The sequence below is a fragment of the Zalophus californianus genome, chromosome 1 (genome assembly GCF_009762305.2).
Source record: "Zalophus californianus isolate mZalCal1 chromosome 1, mZalCal1.pri.v2, whole genome shotgun sequence".
Lineage (NCBI taxonomy): Eukaryota > Metazoa > Chordata > Mammalia > Carnivora > Otariidae > Zalophus > Zalophus californianus.
In genome coordinates this window covers 37,373,627-37,397,114 of record NC_045595.1, presented here as the reverse complement: position 1 = coordinate 37,397,114, position 23,488 = coordinate 37,373,627, and the positions used below count along the sequence as shown (strand labels likewise).

The 23,488-nt window shown below is 37.9% G+C and overlaps 1 protein-coding gene and 1 long non-coding RNA gene across 4 annotated transcripts in view; one reads left to right on the top strand and one right to left on the bottom strand.

Moving 5' to 3' along the window:
• Window positions 1-23,488, top strand: part of MDFIC2 (MyoD family inhibitor domain containing 2) — a 111,740-nt gene that overhangs the window by 55,145 nt on the left and 33,107 nt on the right. Inside the window, exon 3 of the mRNA XM_035723049.1 lies at window positions 4,067-4,105. Within this exon, the coding sequence (XP_035578942.1) occupies window positions 4,067-4,105 (39 nt within the window). The remainder of the gene's footprint in view (window positions 1-4,066; window positions 4,106-23,488) is intronic.
• The window catches only part of LOC118356102, a 132,961-nt gene that overhangs the window by 99,527 nt on the left and 9,946 nt on the right, over window positions 1-23,488 (bottom strand). The gene's annotated exons all lie outside the window — the stretch shown is intronic.

The following is a 23,488-nucleotide window of genomic DNA, read 5'->3' as shown; positions in this document are numbered from 1 at the left end:
GCCCCACAGCATGGTCATGGAACCTAAGGGATACTGAAATTTCATATCCTCAAAAATCTAATTCCACATAAACAAATTTTCTGTTTATAGGGAGAAAAAGTAAAATGTGGACATTTATGCAAAAAGAGCAAGAGAGTGTCCCCAGGTATTTTTCCCACCGTTCCTGGAGACATGTTACCCTCTATTCAGGAGTATAAAGGAGAAACATATCCCCCCAACACTCTTTTTCATCACTGTTAGAAAAATGGCAAAAACGGGAACATACATCATTGGCCCTTACCCTTATTTCAAGTCTTAGTGGCATCTTACTTTATTCAGTCATTGCACACTGAAAGATTTTTTTTTTTTTTTGGTGCTATCTACTAGATTTAGGTAACAAACCTCTAAAGCCCTAAACAAATGTTATCATACAGTTTAGAAGGAAGGTTTTGAGCACCAGCTTATTGGAATCAGGAAAACCTCGGTTCTAAGTCCATCACCACTACTTATGAACTGAGCGAGCTGGGTCAAATGACTTTGGCAAAATTTCAGTTTTTCCATCTGTAAAACAGGTCCACATTCCCCATATTGATAAGTTTTAGGAAGGATTAAATGGGGTCACGTGTGTAAAGCAGTTGGTATCTTAATGTCCAGCAGCAGCAGGGACGTGATTAAATATTCTGGATCTCCTGGGTTCAAATCCCAGCCTCCACAGCTTCCTGGCTCTGGGAACTTTGGTATGTTAGTTAGCCACACTAAATCTCAATTTCACCTCTGAATTTTGGATGATAATAATGACAATTACTTAGAGGATTGTTGTACGGACTGAAATAATAAATATAAAGGGCTTTGTAATCCCTAATACATTTTATTTGTATTTATTCCTTCCATCATATTTACAAAGGGGATATAAACATCTTTCGTATTAGGCTCCACAATAATGGGGGAAAGTATCTCAAAATGCAAATGTACACACAGAGAAATACTTGGAAAGAAACCAATTGGATGAAGAGCATGAGCCTTTCTTATATTTATCATGTGTTCCAGCAGTGACTTTCCTTTCTTGGATTTTATTTTTGCCCTTAGAAAACAAAAACACATCTCTCCACAGTCAAGTTTTAAAAGTGGAATATGACAGTATTCAGGAAGATCAGACCGAGCAATATTTCCAAAATATCCCCACTCCCAGCAACTGATGACTTTTCCCACTAATGCTCCATGTGATACCTCATCTAATTACAGCAGTCAATACCATGACAGTCAGTCCCGTGGCTAAAAACATTATGACAGCAAATTGGTTTCGAAGGGTAAAAAATGGTGGACACAAAAAATGAAGAACATCTTTGGCTGTGAAAGGTCAAGATGAGTTAGTAAGCTATTAACTTGGCTCATTTTTCAAACTTTTATGAGAAATATTCAGTGTTTCCAAACTGCTTATCAAGATCCTAATTCTGTCATCTTCCAAGCCTCTATTACCGAAATTTTTAGAATACCACTTAATATCATAATTGTTAAATTACAGTGAGGTGCCCTGAAGGATGAAAATAACTCAAACTTTTAGCTTGTTTCCATCTTCCCATGCAGTAAACTTTTCAAAATGAGGGGCTTCTGAGGTGCACCATGTTTAGCCAGATGAAAGATAAGCCAGATTGGTATGACAGTCAGCAATAGAAAGACAAACAAATTAAGTACTTATAATTAAAGCTTGAGGAATGAAAGAATTCACACTTTCTCAGAGCTATTATTTCAGACAGTCTGGTGTCAGAATTAAAAGCCAACCAGTGCATCTGTTTATATTGCCAAGGATTTTCACAGTAAGAAGGGCTAGGAAACACATATTTTTTAATTAGGGTCCAAATTCCAAAGAACACCGAAAAAAAATAGTATGTCAAAAATATATGTTCTTGTGATTTGTATTGTTCAATGTCTAAACAAAGACAAAAAATTATGTTTCTTCCTTCTCCTTCACAAACACAAGTGAAAGAATTAAAAAAAAAAAAAGTAATTCTGTTGCTTTGGCCACAGACTCCTTTTTCTGTTTTCCTGCTTGCTTCTGGCTTAGCTACTGCTTTTCTTTCGCAGGATGAAATAATATAGGAAAAGCCGATTAAGGAAGGCTTCATTCACACAGAAGGTTCACCAGGATGGCTTAGTTACCAAGCCTTAAAAGCTGAATTACAATGGCCACCTAAAATGACCATTTTACACTTTAAAGTATATCATTTATTTTAAAAATTCGAGTTAGCTCTTGGCTTATATTGAGCTTTGAATTAAAAGAAAGTCCTCTTTAAAATCTATGCTGATGTATAGCACACTATAGTACTCAAATCTATCACTAACCTATTTTTACCTCTCACCTGCAAAACTGGAAGTATTTCAAATATCACTCTCTTGGTCAATTGGGGGAAAATCAAAATAAAAAGTAGTATTCTGTACACAAAAGTGAATAGACTTCATTCCCTCATCTATTTATTCAACAAATACTTATTGATCATCTACTATTTGCCATACCCTGGGCTCACTGTTGGGAAATACTGAGTTGAAAAAGACGTTACTGCATCTAGCCATCATTGGGTGATCCGATCTCTAACAGGACAAGTACAGGGTTCTAGGGAAGCATTTACCAGTAGAAAGGTGCTGACATAGACCTGAGAGATGATTGGCCCTTATCTTTTACTTGATGGAAGAGGAAACCAAGATTTAGAAAGCTTGAGCCACATAATCACAATGCTCTGTAGTGGAAAAATCACAGGACTGGAAGTCACGTCTCCAAATTCAAATCTTGTACTCTCTCTATAGCAATATACTTCACCCCCAAAATGACTACTATTTCCCCAAAACAATAATACCAAGCCATGAAGGTCAAGACAGTTGACTAAAAGTTGGAAATGTGCTTTAAGAACAGAGAAAAGAGTCAACATCTGTCCTAATTTTATGGCATTCCAGATAGTGGAGAAGGACAGGTTAGAAGTCAGACCCCACTAGATTCTAATCTTAAATCTATTAAACTTAACCAGATAGGGGACATCAGGCAAGACTGGAACTCTAAAAATCATTTGGATTTTTAAAAAATTTTTCAAATCAGGATAACAATGTTTACATGAAAGGGGTAAATTTCATGAAATAGTGGAATTGAGTAGGTAGTCAATATATATAAGTTCCTGTCCCCTCTTCTCACTGTTGTAAATTGAATAAAACTGATAAAAGACCAGGTCAGCAGAAACCACATTTCAGTTTCTTGATTTCTAACCAGTCATTTTAGCATAAGATCCAGCCTCCAATTTTAAGCCATTTTTGTAGATCATTTTTGGCATACCTTCACAAAATTAAACATTTCCATTCTGTGAACATTTTGGGAGTTAGAAAGCAGAGACTAAACAATTAAATTTAGAGAATTTCATCACCATACATCCTCTAAAAAGAGATGGGAAGAAAATAGAGTCTGAAGAAATATTTAAAATTAATTAAACCTTCTATATCATTTTCTGAGTCTCTCTCCATTATGAAGCATACAAATTCAACTAGCTTAGGTAAAGGGAATTTGGAGACTCACTTACTTATCTAGGATGTCCATGAGTAGACCAGCTTCAGGAGTAAGTAAATCAAGAGATCCAAATGACAAATTAAGTGCCCTGTCTATACCTTCTTTTCTCAGCTGTTTGGCCCTGATTTAGGCTTTACTCTCAGACTTCTTACCCATGGTGGGAAAGTGGGCTTCTGTCAGTCACAAGCCTACATTATCTTTCCACCTTGCAAAAGAGGAGAGAACCCTCTACTCCCAGCATGCTTATCTCAAGTCACAGGGGACATCCTCACTGGTACAACCTGACTCTCGTAATCATCCCACAACAAACTGCTGTGGCTAACCAACGGAGAACGTAGGTTCCCATGTCACTCTGCATAGAGCAGGAAGGGCAAGGCCATTTCACTCAAGCTATATGCAGTGGGTCCTTCACCGAAAAGTGGGGTTCTCTTTGCTGAAAAAAAAGGGGAAAGGATTTTGGACACACAAAAACAAAGCAAAACAACAAATACAAAAACAATGGATATCCATGTGAATAATCCTTTTTAATTTCTTTTCCTTTAGGATTATCCAGCTCAATTCAAAATCCTCTTGGAGATCCTGGTAGGTTCATCCCTATTTCTCTATAACAGCTTTCTATACTGACTGGTAGGTACTGTTAATACAACACGATACAGGAAGAACTCCATCTTTGTCCACATCCGCAGTACAGCTGATATAACACTGGCATGCAAATCATCAAATATCTGCATTAGTCAAGGCATGCTGAGATATGTTTTTACCTCGAAGGTGCTTATAGCCTATCGATGCATACATGTTAGATCACAAAAAGCTTTAAAAATCATGTATTTGTTTATACAATACATGTATTCAGAATCTACCATACATAGGATGCTATGGCTAGCCTCGTGGGAGTATAAAAACCTCAGTCCCTGTCCTCAAAATTGGGGAATCTCTTTGCATGGAGCACTGGGTGTTATACGCAAACAATGAATCATGGAACAGTACATCAAAAACTAATGATGTAATGTATGGTGATTAACATAATAAAAAAATAAAAATGTAAACCACAATATTTACAAATTTCTTAGCACATAGCAAACCATCAATAAATCATGGATACCTTAAAAACAAAAAGATATCACTCTAAGCCTGAGTTAGCAATAGAGGACTCCAAGTGTAAGTGCACATTTGAACTGGGTTTTGGAGGAAAATTAGAAGTTTCACTCGAAGGAATAGCAAGAATAGCACGCACACAGAGGCCAATAGAGAAAAGTGTGAAATGTATTTTCTCATTCAGTTAAAAGATTACGCATCTGAGAGGGATAGGAAATAAAAAGCAAGGTAGCTTTTAAGGATTCATCAATAAAATCTGTGTAAATATTGCTTCTGTATGAAGCAATACTATGCAGTAGATCTTCAGGAAGAGGCAGATCTAAATGGGCACTCCTCCAAGACATATTAATAAGGGGAAAATCCAGCTTCACATTAATACAGTAATGTGCACTTATATAAAGGAAAAATCAAGCATGCATGTGTTCATTAATGTAGGTAAAATGTCTATAAAAGAGTTATCGTGAACTGATAATAGAAATCATCTCTGTAAAGAATAGTAAGAATGAAGCAAACATCAGTGGTGGAGTGGGGATTTTGCTTTTAGTTTAAACTTCTGTGTTGCTTTTTTTTTAAACAATAAAAATGTATCTACATGTTGCTTGCATAATAAATTGATATTGTTTACATAAAATAAAGTTTTCTATTAAAATAAGAGTCAAATTACTAACAGGCTAAGGAGTCTGGTCTTTTAAAAATTAACATTATTGTTTTTGGTTTCAGTGGGGCAGGTAGCTAATAACTCAAGGTACAAATTAGGATGAATAATATTTGCAGGGGGCATTATCTTAGAGCCTGTAAACAAATAAGCACGTAGAATTCTTTGGAGGGTATTACAAATATATAATAGATATATTTTATATGTGTATACATAAATATACAGGTTAAGCATATATTTTCATATAGGAGGCTATTTTAAATGTACATGTACAATAAATAAATATACATAATTGTAAATATATAATGAAAATATATGAATGAATAATAAGAGAAGGAAAGAAGACTAGTTCTTTTTTAAACATAGGGATTTAAGGTATCAAAGAGATGTCTTGAGGATGTTATTTTGGGAGTTATCTTAAAGACAGGAAATCTGGATCTGGGGTCACAATAAGCTGAGTCTGATTTTAGTTGAGATTTGGTGGTGATCTACATGAAGATGGTTGGAAAAAATGTATGAGGTCGAAAGGTCCTCGGGGATTAAATGAGGTCAGTAAGGGAAAGGGTAAAGGAAACTGAAGTCAAGCCTTTGGGAAAGATCATCCATTAAGAGAAGGGGAACAATGCAAGGGTGCAGAAAGATGGCGGAGGAGTAGGAGACCTGGATTTCGTCTGGTCTCAGGAATTCAGCTGGATAGGGATCAAACCATTCTGAACACCTACGAACTCAACAGGAGATCGAAGATAAGAAGAGTAACAACACTCTGAACAGAAAAGCGACCACTTTCTGGAAGGTAGGACGTGCGGAGAAGTGAATCCGAGGCGATATTCAGGAGGATAGACGGCGGGGGAGGGGGCCTCCATCGCCCCCCCCCCCCAACCCCCAGCAAGTGATAGAGCCGCGGAGCACAAAATCGGAACTTTCAGAAGTCGGCTCTGCTGAGGGACGTCGCTCCAGTGGCTAAGCGGGGGGTGGAACCCTCGCGGGACAGTGTAGTCTCAGGACCCTCAGGGTCACAGAAAAACCGGGGGTGCCTGAGTGCGGCAGAACTCCCAGGTATCGGAGTGGGGAAGCCGGCTGCAGAGACAGAGCCGAGGTGCGGGATCTCAGCTCGGGGTTGCGGTAAACCATGATATGTGGCACAGTCGGGCCACTGCTCCTCCAGCAGGGACCCAACAAGCAGCAGAGCCGGGGAGACTCCTCTTCCTCCCCCGGGAGGAGCGGCGCAGGAGTGCACCACAGGGATCTGCTGGGTTTGGAGACTCCACACCGAGTCAAGTGTCAAAGATAGAAACGCTCGGTCACAGGCCAGGTGAGCACAGAGTATGGCTGGAGACCAGGGAGACGGGAGTGACTGACCGCTTTTCTCTGGGGGCGCACTGAGGAGTGGGGTCCCGAATTCTCGGCTCCCCCGGGGCGGAGATTGGGAGGCCACCATTTTCACTCTGGTCCTCCAAAGCCGTACCGAAAGCTTGCAGGGAATAAAAGCTCCCGAGAGCAAACCCGAGCAGATTACTTAGCCTGGACAGACAAGGGCGGGGCAATTCTGCCTCCGGCAAAGACATTTGGGAACCACAGCAACAGGCCCCTTCCCCAGAAGATCAGCAAGAACAGCCAGCCAAGACCAAGTTTACCCATCAATGAGAAAGGCAGAACTCCAGCGCTAGGGGAATACAGCACATAAAATTCATGGCTTTTTTCCCATGATTCTTTAGTCTTTCAAAGTTAATTTTTTTAACTGGCTTTTTTTTTAAAGATTTTATTTATTTATTTGACAGAGAGAGACAGCGAGAGCAGGAACACAAGCACGGGGAGTGGGAGAGGGAGAAGCAGGCTTCGGGCTGAGCAGGGAGCCCGATGTGCGACTCGATCCCAGGACCCAGGGATCATGACCTGAACTGAAGGCAGATGCTTAACGACTGAGCCACCCAGGCGCCCTAACTGTCTTTTTTCTTTTTAATTTTTCTTTTTCCCTTTTTCAACCAAAATCTTATCAATCCCTTTTTTAAAAAAAAAAAAACATTTTTATTTTTCATTTTTAGTGTCATATTCTATTCCTTCATAGTAGTTACCATTATTTTTGGCATATATATATAAGTTGTTCTCTCTTTAAAATTTTGAGATACAGTTTCTTCTAACAGATCAAAATATACCCTAAATCTCTAGTGTATGGCTTTGTTCTAGTCTCCTCCCTGATCACATTCTCTCCCCCCCTTTTTTTTCTTTCTCTCTTTTTTTTAAATCCTCTTCTTTTTTCAACCAACTTCTTATCAATTCCTTTTATAAAATTTTTTATAATTTTAATCTTTACAGTCATATTCCATCCCTTCATCCTATCAACCCTTATTTTCTACATATATAAGTCTTCTTTCTTTAAAATTTTGAGAGGCACTTTCTTCTAACAGACCAAAATACACCCAAAATCTAGTGTGTGGCACTATCTATGCACCAGCCTGATCATATTTGATCATATTCTGTTTTTTTTTGTCTTGTTCAGTTTTTGTTTATATTTATTTTTTTCCTTATCTTTTTTTTACTCTTTCTTTTTTCTTTCTTTCCCTTTCTTTTCCCCTGGTTTCAGGTCATTTCTGATTTGTTTAGAGTATATTTTCTGGGGACGTTGTTAACCTGTTAGCATTTTGATCTCTCATTCATCTGTTCTCCTCTGGGCAAAATGACAAGACGGAAAAAAATCAGCTCAACAAAAGAACAAGAGGTAGTAACATCTGCCAGGAACCTACTCAATATGGACGTTAGTACAATGTCGGACCTAGAGTTCAGAATCATGACTTTAAAGATACTAGCTGGGCTTGAAAAAAGCATGAAAGTTATTAGAGAAACCCTTTTTGGACAAATAAAAGAACTAAAATCTAACCAAGTCGAAATCAAAAAGGGTATTAATGAGGTGCAATCAAAAATGGGGGCACTAACTGCTAGGATAAATGAGGCAGAAGAGACAATCAGCGATATAGAAGACCAAATGATGGAAAACAAAGAAGCTGAGAAAAAGAGAGATAAACAACTACTGGATCACGAGGGCAGATTTCGAGAGATAAGCGATACGACAAGATGAAACAACATTAAAATAATTGGGATCCCAGAAGAAGAGAAAGAGAGAGAGGGGCAGAAGGTATATTGGAGCAAATTATAGCAGAGAACTTCCCTAACGTGGGGAAGGAGACAGGCATCAAACTCCAGGAAGCACAGAGAAACCCTCTCAAAATCAATAAAAATAGGTCAACATCCTGACATCTAATAGTAAAACTTATGATTCTCAGAGACAAAGAGAAAATCCTGAAAGCAGCTTGGAAGAAGAGATATGTAACCTATAATGGTAGAAACATTAGATTGGCAACAGACCTATCCACAGAGACCTGGCAGGCCAGAAAGGACTGGCATGATCTCTTCAGAGCACTAAACGAGAAAAATATGCAGCCAAGAACACTATATCCAGCTAGGCTGTCATTGAAAATAGAAGGAGAGATAAAAAGCTTCCAGGACAAACAAAAACTAAAGGAAACAGCCCTCCAAGAAATACTGAAAGGGGTCCTCTAAGCAAAGAGAGAGCCTAAAAGCAGCATTGACCAGAAAGGAACACAGACAATATACAGTCACAGTCACCTTACAGGCAATACAATGGCACTAAATTCATACCTTTCAATAGTTACCCTGAATGTAAATGGGCTAAATGCCCCAATCAAAAGACACAGGCTATCAGATTGGATTAAAAAACAAGACCCATTGATATGCTGTCTGCAAGAGACTCATTTTAGACCCAAAGACACCCCCAGATTGAAAGTGAGGGGGTGGAAAACCATTTACCATGCTAATGGACACCAAAAGAAAGCTGGGGTGGCAATTCCTATATCAAACAAATAAGATTTTAAACCAAAGACTGTAATAAGAGATGAAGAAGGACACTATATCCTACTTAAAGGGTCTATCCAACAAGAAGATCTAACAATTGTAAATATCTATGCCCCTAACATGGAAGCAGCCAATTATATAAGGCAATTAATAACAAAATCAAAGAAACACATCGACAACAATACAATAATAATGGGGGACTTTAACACCCTGAAATGGTGTTGGACTGAAATGGACAGATCATCTAAGCAAAAGATCAACAAGGAAATAAAGACTTTAAATGACACACTGGACCAAATGGACTTCACAGACATATTCAGACATTCCATCCCAAAGCAACGGAATACAGGTTCTTCTCTACTGCCCATGGAACATTCTCCAGAACTGATCACGACCTAGGTCACAAATCAGGTCCCAACCGGTACCAAAAGATTGGGATCATTCTCTGCATATTTTCAGACCACAGTGCTTTGAAAGTAGAACTCAATCACAAGAGGAAAGTCGGAAAGAACTCAAATACATGGAGACTAAAGAGCATCCTACTAAAGAATGAATGGGTCAACCAGGAAATTAAAGAAGAATTAAAAAAATTCATGGAAACCAATGAAAATGAAAACATAACTTCAAAATCTTTGGGATGCAGCAAAGGCAGTCTTAAGAGGAAAGTATATAGCAATACAAGCCTTTCTCAAGAAACAAGAAAGGTCTCAAATACACAACCTAACCCTACACCTAAAGGAGCTGGAGAAAGAACAGCAAATAAAGCCTAAAACCAGCAGGAGAAGAGAAATAATAAAGAGTAGAGCAGAAATCAACGAAATAGAAACCAAAAGAATAGTAGAACAGATCAACGAAACTAGGAGCTGGTTCTTTGAAAGAATTAACAAGATTGATAAACCCCTGGCCAGACTTATCAAAAAGAAAAGAGAAATGACCCAAATCAACAAAATCATGAATGAAAGAGGAGAGATCACAATCAACACCAAAGAAATACAAACAATTATAAGAACACATTATGAGCAACTCTATGCCAGCAAATTAGATAATCTGGAAGAAATGGATGCATTCCTAGAGATGTATCAACTACCAAAATTGAACCAGGAAGAAGTGGAAAACCTGAACAGACCTATAACCACTAAGGAAATTGAAGCAGTCATCAAAAATCTCCCCCAAAAAAAAGCCCAGGGCCAGATGGCGTCCCAGGGGAATTCTATCAGACATTTAAAGAAGAATTAATACCTATTCTTCTGAAACTGTTCCAAAAAATAGAAATGGAAGGAAAACTTCCAAACTCGTTTTATGACTCCTCCATTACCTTGATCCCCAAACCAGAAAAGACCCCATTGAAAAGGAGAATTACAGACCAATATCCTTGATGAACATGGATATAAAAATTCTCACCAAAATACTAGACAATAGGATCCAACAGTACATTAAAAGGATTATTCACCATGACCAAGTGGGAATTATCCTTGGGCTGCAAGGTTGGTTCAACATCCGCAAATCAATCAATGTGATACAATACATTAACAAGAGAAAGAACAAGAATCATATGATCCTCTCAATAGATGCAGAAAAAGCATTTGACAAAGTACAGCATCGTTTCTTGATCAAAACTCTTCAGAGTGTAGGGATAGAGGGTACATACCTCAATATCATAAAAGCCATCTATGAAAAACCTACAGCGAATATCATTCTCAATGGGGACAAACTGAGAGCTTTCCCCCTAAGGTCAGGAACGTGGCAGGGATGTCCAATATCACCACTGCTTTTCAACATAGTATTAGAAGTCCTAGCCACAGCAATCAGACAACAAAAAGAAATCAAAGGCATCCAAATCGGCAAAGAGGAAGTCAAACTCTCACTGTTTGTGGATGATATGATACTTTATGTGGAAAACCCAAAAGACTCCACCCCAAAACTCCTAGAACTCCTACAGGAATTTAGTAAAGTGGCAGGATATAAAATCAATGCACAGAAATCAGCGGCATTCCTATACACCAACAACAAGACAGAAAAGAGAGAAATTAAGGAGTCAATCCCATTTACAATTGCACCCAAAGCCATAAGATATCTAGGAATAAATCTAACCAAAGAGGCAAAAGATCTGTACTCAGAAAACTATAAAATACTCATGAAAGAAATTGAGGAAGACACAAAGAAATGGAAAAACGTTCCATGCTCATGGATTGGAAGAACAAATATTGTGAGGATGTCAATGCTACCTAGAGCAATCTACACATTCAATGCAATCCCCATCAAAATACCACCCAGTTTTTCCAAAGAAATGGAACAAATAATCCTAAAATTTGTATGGAACCAGAAAAGACCCCGAATAGCCAGAGGAATGTTGAAAAAGAAAAGCAAAGCTGGCGGCATCACAATTCTGGACTTCCAGCTCTATTACAAAGCTGTCATCATCAAGACAGTATGGTACTGGCACAAAAATAGACACATAGATCAATGGAACAGAATAGAGAGCCCAGAAATGGACCCCCAACTCTATGGTCAACTCATCTTTGACAAAGCAGGAAAGAATGTCCAGTGGAAAAAAAGACAGTCTCTTCAACAAATGGTGTTGGGAAAACTGGACAGCCACATGCAGAAGAATGAAACTGGACCATTTCCTTACACCACACACAAAAATAGACTCCAAATGGTTGAAAGACCTAAACGTGAGACAGGAGTCCATCAAAATCCTAAAGGAGAACACAGGCAGCAACCTCTTCGACCTCAGCCACAGCAACTTCTTCCTAGAAACATCGCCAAAGGCAAGGGAAGCAAAGGCAAAAATGCACTATTGGGATTTTATCAAGATAAAAACTTTTGCACAGCAAAAGAAACAGTCAACAAAACCAAAAGACAACCGACAGAATGGGAGAAGATATTTGCAAATGACATATCAGATAAAGGGCTAGTATCCAAAATCTATAAAGAACTTATCCAACTCAACACCCAAAGAACAAATGATCCAATCAAGATATGGGCAGAAGACATGAACAGACATTTTTCCAAAGAAGACATCCAATTTGAAAATAGAGCTACCATACGATCCAGCAATTGCACTACTGGGTATTTACCCCAAAGATACAAATGTAGGGGTCCGAAGGGGTACATGCACCCCGATGTTTATAGCAGCAATGTCCACAATAGCCAAACTGTGGAAAGAGCCAAGATATCCATCAACAGATGAATGGATAAAGAAGAAGTGGTATATATACACAATGGAATATTATGCAGCCATCAAAAGGAATGAGATCTTGCCATTTGCAATGATGTGGATGGAACTGGAGGGTGTCATGCTGAGTGAAATAAGTCAATCAGAGAAATAGATGTATCATATGACCTCACTGATATGAGGAATTCTTAATCTTAGGAAACAAACTGAGGGTTGCTGGAGTGGGGGTGGGGTGGGAGGGATGGGGTGGCTGGGTAATAGACATTGGGGAGGGTATGTGCTATGGTGAGCACTGTGAATTGTGCAAGGCTGTTGAATCACAGATCTGTACCTCTGAAACAAATAATGCAATATATGTTAAGAACAAAAAAGATAGGAGGGGAAGAACAAAGGGGGGGAAATCGGAGGGTGAGACAAACCATGAGAGATGATGGACTCTGAAAAACAAACTGAGGTTTCTAGAGGGGAGGGGAGATGGGTTAGCCCGGTGATGGGTATTAAAGAGGGCACGTTCTGCATGGAGCCCTGGGTGTTATGCACAAACAATGAATCATGGAACACTACATCAAAAACTAATGATGTAATGTATGGTGATTAATGTAACAATAAAAAATATTTAAAGAAAACAAAAGAGAAGAGGAACAATGCATTTGCTCACTCATTCACAGCTAATAGTTTTCAAGGACCCCAAACTCAACACTGCTGGTTTTGAGGACAGAAAGAATAGGAAGGGAAAAAATGGCATGGCGACTGCCCATAGGGAGCTTACAGCCACTGGAATGCAAATACTAACATTAAAGGAGCACTTATGATCTTTGCAAGGGCATTAAGCATCACATCAACCTTTAGAACAACACTATTATCACCACCTTTCTATGGATGAAGAAAGGGGCACTTTATCTTAAGTTTTAACAGCTATGAAATATCAGGGACTTGACTTTAACCCTAAGTTTGTCCTCCACTACAACCCATAAACAAGTGGAACACTGCTTCCAAAAAGTGTCCAGTCAAGCGTTATACAAGAAACATCAGAATAAGAGAAGAACTAGAATTCTGTTAAAGACAACAGGGATGGAGTCATGGTACTGACTGACCATGTATCAAGGAGGAGGAAAACTGATTAAAGATCATTGATTTGGTGATGAGAAAGTCATGTATTCACTTGTTTATTCATTTAACAAAGTGTAATGAAGCACATAGCATGTGGTATCACATGAGCTTTGAAAGATGAGTTTCATTTAAATGGGGATGGAAGTCAATTTTGAGGGATTAAGGAATGAGTGAATAATGAAGTAGTAGGTGTTAAGGACTTCTTTGAGGAAATGGATGGAAAAATTAATGCAAGAAGCATTTGGGGCTATGGTACATGTAAGCATACATGCAAAGGGAGGAAGGAGACAGTAGAGTGAAACTCAAAATAAAGGGGAAGGGGACAATGGTGGACAAAGATATGTCTTGTATATGGTGAAGACATAGGGGTGCAATTCCCTGATACATGTATTCACCTTTAAAAGGAAGAGGGCCTTTTCTCCTCTGATAGGGTATAGAAAATGTAAAGGAAGAGACAGATATTGCAGTTAAATACAATCATAGCAAACTGTACCAATAAGATTTTATATGTATACTTTTGTGGGAGGGGTTGGTTTTAATTTTTTAATTTTTATTTTTTATTTAAGAATAAGTGACATACAACACTGTATCAGTTTTACGTGTGCAACACAGTGATTCTATATTTATACACATTACAAAAGGGTCACCAAGTAAGTCTAGTTACCATCTGTCAACATATAAAACTGTTACTATATTTTTTACTATATTCCCTATACTGTACATCTCATTCGCACATCTTACTTATTTTATCACTGGAAGATTGTACCTCTGAATCCCTTTCATCTATTTTGTCCATCCTGATGCCCCCTCCTCTCTTGCATGTTTGTTCTCTGGATCCCTGAGCCTGTTTCTGTTTCTGTTTTGGAAATTCCACATATAAGTAAAATCATATGGTGTTTGTCTTTCTCTGTCTGACTTATTTCCTATAGCATAATGTCCTCTGGGTCCATCCATGTTGTTGCAAATGGCAAGATTTCATCTTTTTATGACCAAGTAACATTCCAGTGTGTATGTATGTCTCCACACGTGTATACACACCACATCTTCTTTATCCATTCGTTTACTGATGGATATTTAGGTTGCTTCCACATCTTGGCTATTGTCAATAATGCTGTGATGAACATAGGGGTGCATATATCTTTTCAAATTAGTGTTTTCATTTTCTTTGGATAAATACATACAAAAGAATTGCTGGATTGTATAGTAATTCTACTTCTAATTTTTTGAAGAACTTCTGTACTGTTTTCCTTTGTGACTGTACCAATTTATATTCTTAGTAGCAGTACATAAGTGTTCCCTTTCTTCCACATCCTTGCCAATATTTATTTTGTGTCTTTTTGATAATAGGCATTCAGAGAGATGTGAAGTGGTATCTTGTTACAGTTTTGATTTGCATTTCCCTGATGGTTAGAGATGTTGAGCATCTTTTCATGTGCCTGTTGGCTATCTGTAAGTCTTCTTTGGAAAAATGTCTATTCATGTCCTCTGTTCATTTTTAAATTGGATTGTTTGTTCTTTTGATATTGAGTTATAGGAGTTCTTTATATATTTTGGACATTAACCCTTCATTGGATATATCATTTGCAAATGTCCTCTTCCATTCAGTAGGTTGCCTTTTCATTTTGTTAATGGCTTTCTCTGCTGTGCAAAAGCTTTTTAGTTTGACATAGACCCACTGCTTTACTTTTGCTTTTCTTGTCCTTGCATTGGAAGACAGATCCAAAAAATGTCATCCAGATTGATGTCAAAGAGCTTACTGCTTATGTTTTCTTCTAGGAAACTTCCTAGTTTCAGGACTTACATTTGAATCTTTAATCGATTGTTTAGTTTATTTTTTTATATATGGTAAAAAAGTGGTTCAGTTTCATTCATTTGCAGGTAGCTGTCCAGTTTTCCCAGTTCCGTGTACGGAAGAAACTATTTTTTCCCCATTGTGTATCTTCTTCTCCTTTGTTGTAAATTAAATGATTATACAAGTGTGAGTTTATTTCTGGGCATTCTTCTGTTCCATTGATTGATGTGTCCATTTTCATGCCCATACCATACTGTTTCGATTATAACTGCTTTGTAGTATGGTTTGAAATAAAGGAGTATAATACCTCCAGCTTTGTTCTTTCTCAAGATTGCTTTGGCTATTTGGGGTCTCTTGTGATTCCATACAAATTTTAGGATTACTGGTTCTAATTCTGGGGAAAAAAATTGATATTTTGATAAGGATTGCATTGAATGTGTAGACTGCTTTGGATAGTATGGACATTTTACAATATTAATTCTTCCAATCAATGAGCATGGAATATCTTTCCATTTATTTGTGTCATCTTTCATTTCTTTCATCAATGCCTTATAATTTTCATAGTATAGGTCTTTTACCTCCTTGGTTAAATTTATTCTTAGGTATTTAATTCTTTTTGATGCAATTATAAATGGGATTGTTTTCTTGATTTCTGATAGTTTGTTATTAGTGATAGAAACACAATAGATTTCTGTGTATTAATTTTATATTTGGCAACTTTACTGAATTTATTAGTTCTGATAGTTTTTTGGCGGAGTCTTTAGAGTTTTGATGACATGCAAATTATGACAGTTTTACTTCTTTTCCAATTTGGATGCCTTTCATTTGTTTTTCTTGCCTAGTTGCTGTGGTTAGGACTTCCAATACTATGCTGAATAGAAGTGGGAGAGTGAGCCTCTTTGTTCCTGAACTTAGGAAAAGCTTTCGGCTTTTCACCATTGTGTGTAATGTTGGCTATGGGTTTGTCTTATATGGTCTTTATTATGTTGAGGTACATTCTTCCTATACCCACTTTGCTGAGAATTTTTATCATAAATGTATGTTGAAATTTGTCAGATGCTTTTTTTGCATGTACTGAGATGATCATATCATTTTTACCCTTTGTTTTGTTATTGTGGTACATCAGGTTGGTTGACTTGCAGATATTCAACGATCTTTGCATCCCTCAAATAGATCCCACTTGATCATAGTGTATGGTTTTTTTAATAAATTGCTCAATTTGGTATGCTATTATTTTATTGAGGATTTTTGCACCTGTGCTCACCAGGAATATAGGTCTATAGTTTTCTTTTCTTATAGTGCCTTGTCTGGTTTTGGTACCAGGGTAATGTTCACCTTGTAGAATGTTTGTTAAGTGTTTCTTCCTCTTCGATTTTTTGGAATAGTTTGAGAAGGATAGGTATTAATTCTGCTTCTTGAAATATTTGGTAGAATTCACCTGTGGAGACTTCTGGTTCTGAACTTTTGTTTATTGGGAGGGTTTTTTTTTTTTTTTACTATTATTATTACTGATGCAATTTGAGGTTGTCCAGTTTGTCATATGATTGTACTAGTCTCTTATCATTCTTTGTATTTCTGTTGTATCAGAAATCTGTTCAGTTGTACCTTTTTCTTTTTCATTTCCAATTTTATTTATTTAGGTCCTCTTTATTTCCTCATGAGTCTGGCTCACAGTTTAACAATTTTTTTATCTTTTCAAAGAATCAGACTTAGTTTCATTAATCTTTTCTATTGTTTTTTAGTTTCTATGTCATTTATTTCTGCTCTTATCTTTATTGTTTTCTTCCTTCTACTAACTTTGGTATTTCTTTTTTTTCTAGTTCCTTTAGGTGTAAGGTTAGATTGAGATTTTTCTTGTTTCTTAAGGTGGGCCTTTATTGCTATAAATTTCCCTCTAAGAACTGCTTTTGCTACATCCCAGGGATTGTGGAACATTGAGTTGTCACTTTCATTTGTTTCAAGGTATTTCTTTTTTATTTCCTCTGGTTTCTTTGTTGATCCACTGATTATTTGATCTAACACATGATCTATCCTGGAGAATGTTTCATATGCACTTGAAAAGAACATGCATTTCAATGGTTTTGGGTTAAACGAACATTCTCTATATATCTATTAAGTCCATCTGATCTAATGTGTCATTGAAGGCCAATATTTCCTTATTACTTTTCTGTCTGATCCACCCATCATGTAAGTGGGGTATTAAAGTCCCTAACTAGTATTTTGTTATTGTCAATTTCTCTCTTTGTGTCGGTTGATATTTGCTTTATATATTTAGGTGCTCCCATATTGGGTGTAAAAATATTTATTAGTGCTATATCCTCTTGTTGGATTGACCCCTTTAGGGGTATTCATTATGTAATGCCCTTTTTTGTCTTTTGTTACAGTCTATTTTAAAGTCTATTTTGTCTGATGTAAGTATTGTTATCCCAGCTTTCTTTTCATTTCCATTTGCATGGAGTATTTTTTCATCCCTTCACTTTCAGTCTGTGTGTATCTTTCGATCTGAAGTGAGTTTCTTGTAGGCTGCATATAGATGGGTCTTGTTTTTTGTTTTTTATCCATTCAGTCACTCTAGGTGTTTGATTGGAACATTTAGTCTATTTACATTTAAAATAAGTACTGATACGTATGTATTTATTGCCCTTTTTCTCAACTGTTTTCTGGTTACCCATGTAGTTCATTTGTTTCTTTGCTCTTCTCTTGTTCTTTTTCCTTGCGATTTGATAACTTTAGTGTTATGTTTGAATTCCCTTCTCTTTATTTTTTATGTATCTATTGTAGGTGTGTTTTTGTGTGTGTGGTTACCATGAGATTTCTATATAACAACCTATGTATATAACAGTCTATTTTAACTTAGTGTTCACTTAAGTTTGAATGCATTCTAAAAGGACTACATTTTTACTGCCTCCTCCCATATTTTATGTTTTTGATGTTATATGTTAAATCTTTTTATTTTGTGTATCCCCTAACTAGTTGTTGTAGATATAGTTGATTTAAACCACTTTTGTCTTTTAACTGTTATACTAGCTGTAATGTGGTTGATCCATTACCTTTACTCTATGTCTGTCTTTACCAGTGTGATTTTTTTTCTTCCATGAGTGTTCTTGTTACTAATCAGTGCTCTTTCTTTTCACTTAAAAAAGGCCTTTAATATTTCTTATAAAGCTAGTCCAGGGGTAAAGAACTCCTTTAGCTTTTGCTTGTCTGGGAAACTCTTGATCTACCCTTCAATTCTGAATTTTAAATTTACCAGATATGGTATTCTTGGTTGGAAGTATTTTCCTTTCAGCACTTTGAATATACATGCCACTCTCTTGTGGTCTACAAAGTTCTGTGGCAAAATCAGCTGACAGTCTTATAGGGGTTCCCTTAAATGTAACTAACTGCTTTTCTCTTACCACTTTTAAGATTCTCTCTTTATCTTTAATTTTTGACATTTTAATTATGACATGTCTTTATATGGATCTCTTTGGGTTCATCTTACTTGGGACTTTTATGTTCTTTCTGGACCGGGATGTCTGTTTCCTTCCTCAAGTTAGAGTTTTCAGCTTTTATTTCTTCAAATAATTGTTCTGCCCTGTGTCTTTCTCTTCTCTGAGACCACTATAATGCAAACATTAGTATGCTTAATGTTGTCCCAGGTCCTTTAAACCATCCTCATTTTTAAAAAAAAATTTTTTTTCTATTTTCTGTTCAGTTTAGATGATTTCCACTACAGTTCCTCCCAGGTCACCAATCCATTCCTCTGAATTATCTAGTTTGGTGTTTATTACCTCTAGTGTATTTTCCATTTCTTTGTTATTGTATTCCACAGCTCTGGTTGACACTTTCTTACATTTTCTATTTTTTTGTTGAAGGTCTCACTGTGTTTATCCATTCTTCTGAGTTCAGTAAGCATTTTTAGGACCAATATTTTGAACTCTTCATTGGGTAGATTGCTTATCTTCATTTTGTTTAGCTATTTTTCTGAGGGTTTTGTCTTGTTTTTTCATTTGGGACATATCTCTATTCTCTCATTTTGCCTAACTCTGTGTTTGTTTTTATGTATTAGGTAGTTTGGCTATGTCTCCCAGTCTTAAAGGAGTGACCTTATGTAGGAGATGTCCTGTTTAGCCCAGAAGCACCATTCCTGTGCCATCAGAGCCAGGTGCTCCAGGAAGGTCCCCTGTGTGGGCGGCATATGCCCTTCTGTTGTGGCAAGACTGTGACTGTTGCAGGTACACTGGCAGGCAGTGTTGGCCCCTGGCCCTGCTGTCTGCAAAGCCTGGCCACAACTGCTGGGGGCACAGTGGTGGGCAGCAATATCATCCTATTAGCTGTGAGGCCAGCCTAAGTGCAGTTTGTGCAGGGCTCTCAGAGGGATATGACCCTGGCATTCACAGTTTAAAGAGGGGATTCCAAAATGGCACCCACTAGTGCCAGGATCTGCACAGAACAAAATAGCAAGAATGTCTGCCTCTAGCATCTCAGTCACTGAGGAGAGGCCCAGCTACCTCCTGCCTCTTCAGTAGGTGCTCCAGGATTAGCAAGTGGGTCTCCTTCATCGATGGTCTATGCACTTTTCAATCTGGTGTTTTGTGCTGGTTTCCAGGGTGAGTGAGTCTTCACAAACCCTTTAAAAGCAATTTTCCTTTCTCTACAGTTCTAGAGTTTTCCTGGATGTACTCCTTGTTGGTTTTCAAAGCCAGATGTTTTGGGGGCTCATCTCTCTTGTGTAGGATCTAACAGTTAGGGTCCCTGATGTGGAGCTCAAGTTTCTTCCTCTTCAGGAAATCTTTGAAACCCCCTTTCACCCTTAGAACACAGTTCTTGGGGTGTGGCTTTTTTTTTTTCTTGAGACCATGTCTCTACCCCTCTACCCATCTCAGTTCTGTCCCTTGTTGTGCAGGCTCTGTTTATCCAGCTCCTATATCCCCTTCAGAGGGAATTATTCCATATGAGGCTATAGATCTGTTGTGTCCACAAGAAGAGCTGAGCTCAGGATCTTCCTAGACTGCCCTCTTGAACTCTCTCGATATGTCCACTTTTGGAGAGTGGTTCTCAACCCTGACTATACATTAGAATCATCTTGGCAGCTGTCACAAATTATGATGTCCACAGTATACTCCAGACCAATTAAATCAGAAAAATCTTGATGTTTCTTTGGGCTGAGGATGTCCAAGGCAGGTTTTAAAGAGAAGCTGGCAGGATTTAACTAGGTGAGAAGAAGAGAGGCATTACATATGACAGTGACTTGAGCAAAATTTTAAAAACTGGGAACCAATGAAGAAATTAATTCACTGAAAACAAAGGTAGCAAGGAAGAAGTAGGGAAGACAGTAGGAGTGGTAGTATGTGGGCATATCACATAAAATCATTATAAATTTTTAAATTGCTGCAAGGTAGATATAGGTGTATTCCATTGCTTATGATGATAAGCTGTATTAAGCACAGAAATCTTATCAGTACTAGTCACTTTTGTATTCCCAAACCACTATCAGCATCCCTGACACATAGTAGATTTTCAATAACCATTAGTTGAATAAAGACATTTAATAAGTAAGCAAATGTATAAATCAGACATCAGCCCAGGAATCTCTTCAAGTGTCTAGAATCCTTGAGAAAAGCAGAATTTCCTCCTACCCAATCCCAAATTGCTCATTGCAAACTTTTCCACACCTCACTCACCTATCTGGGTCCTCAGCTGGCTTCACTGGAGTTTGACAAAAGTGAAAAAATAATGGGGATGAGGGCTTTGCAATCAAAGTACTATCTAGCAAGCAGTTTAAAATGATCTCAGACAGCCATGTTGCTAACTATGTCACTTGACCATTCTCATTGTCCATTATGCCATTCTGAGATCTTGCCTCCTGCCATATTACTGTACTCCTATTTCTCTCAGACTTCACCAGTACCACCCAAACCACAAATTTCAGCATTTTCTTACATAAGGCAATTTAACTAGGACTATCTCCTATATCATGGTTTGGGGGAAACCCACTTTTAGTATCCAACTTTCTCAGAAATTATTCTGCCAAACCAGAGTTCAGCTATTAACCCCATCTCTCTTAGGGCCTCAAACTTTTATAGCCAACTATGATTTTATATGGCAATTTTTGTCCTTCCTTTTATAGAAAAGAATGAATCACCTAGGGAAGACAAGTAGAAAATCTCCAACCCATTAACAAGTGAGGACCCATGAGGGAATAAACATTCATTATCAGTAGTTCACAAAACAATAAGTATTCACATTATTGTGGAGAATAACCCTTCCTTTCCTTGCTATGGAGTCACAAAATGAATGTCTTTGTCTTAGAATGTCATCACTATATCCAGTCACATGAGTGGTGGTGTGAATACAGTGGACACTCAGCACATGTGCACTAATCATGAGGATAAAGGGTAAAGATGAGATACTCTGAGATTTTATACCTTATAATAATAGTGGTAATAATAGCTACTTTGTATGTCCAAAGTCGTTTAAAAGCATTAACATTTCACATGGTGCACATCCTCAGAAAGCAGATCAATATTTATTCTTCCAAGTGTGTCGAGTATACAGTTGGGGCACCTCGAGGTGAAATCATCACCCTGCCAGTGTCAGCCTAAGAACTTGGAAATCACATCCCCCAGTTCATTATGTCAGAATAATAAAGTGACCCTGGCCAGTTGAACACATTCATTAACAGTTAGGGGGAAGCAGGGCGGAAGGAGCAGACAATAGGCTTTGGGAGCATCCAGCGCTAACTAGCCTTCAAGAAAACAGGACTATTATTTGGCATAGCATCAGTTTGGGAAGGGAAAAAGCCATGAACACACACACACACACACACACACACACACACATCACAGCAGGCCTGTTTAGTCCTTCCAGATGAGAATTTATTTTTGTGACTCTTAATCCAAGTAATTTCATTGCCACTAATTGGGAAGGGTAAGAGAGAGGAGAAGGGTCTACCTTTTGCCCCATCTCCTTTCTCTCTGTCACTCTTTCTTTCATTAGTGTGTGTTTAGCTGATTAAGCAAATCAACCTTAATTAGTAACTAACTAGGAAAGAACTCTGCAAGGTTTAGTTAAGCAGCCTCAAAACCCACAGCCTGTTCTCAGAGCCCATTAAGAAGTAATCATCCAGTGCAACTAACAAGTCACTTAGACCATACTTTTGTAATTTGGCTCTTTTGTTCTGTCAGTTTGAAGAGCGAGGCGCATGTGAGGCAATTTAGAAGGGAGCTCTTTTAGAGCTTTCACTCAGGAAGGCGTTGGGAGCTCTGGGGGTAGAGCTTAGCTCAGAAAAAGGGAAAGAATTCAAGTTTGCATTGACAGCTTGATCCCAGAGAGAGATGACTGGCTGCTTGTCTAGCAGGTCCTTTGGGTGCGGATGAGGCAGGGGCAGGAGTCTTCGTCTTAAGTGAACGTGTGCCGCCAATGTTAAAGGCACAATTACCTTCCTGTGCACTGCTCACCATTTGCTACTACTGTTTTCCTTCAATAAAACCTCTTTTCCATTGCCAAGCAGAGCCTGTCAGGCAATAATATTTTTCATGCACGATACACATACTAAAATACCCTTGCGTGTTTTTAATAGATTTACAGCTGATAACAATAGGGCTGTTTTGTCACGAAAGGTAAAAATGTATTTGTTACAAATGCAGAGCCATGGCCAGTGTTGATGTACCTCACAGTTCCTAGTCCTTCATAAGGGTCAATCCAGCTCCTGTGAGCAGGGAACAGTAGCACAAGTAATCAAGTTGAAGGTCTTTTTATTCTAACGGAAGTTCACCATTTTAATAAAGAGCTTTGTTGCTTGAGATCCTCTTCTCCCACCTGGGAGGAGAATAGCACAAGCACGGTGTGGCGGGCATGCAGAATCCTCGTATTTGAATGCATACTTGGCCCTTGCATTCATCATGGAACGTTGTCTTCCCAAAATTCAAGGAGGATGAAGGGGTGGGATAAATTGTTCCATAGCGTAAACCATAGAGGAGGTATCCATCAAAAAATGAGAATCCTTGACTAATAATTCACAGCTTGTTACTTTACAGTTCAGTTTTGTTTTTGTTAAATGAAACCACATATTAAACAGTAAATAATAAATAAATGACTTCTATCAGCCAATTCCAAGAGGGATTTCCATTGTTCTTCAAATATCCATTTGGCTAGACTTAGAAAGTGTGTGTATATATATGATTCATCTATTATTGGCCTAATTATAAAATGGGTTGGTAGAGGTTTTGAGAACCAAATAAAATTCTAGTGGTCAAAAATAAAGGTCTGACACAAGTCTATATC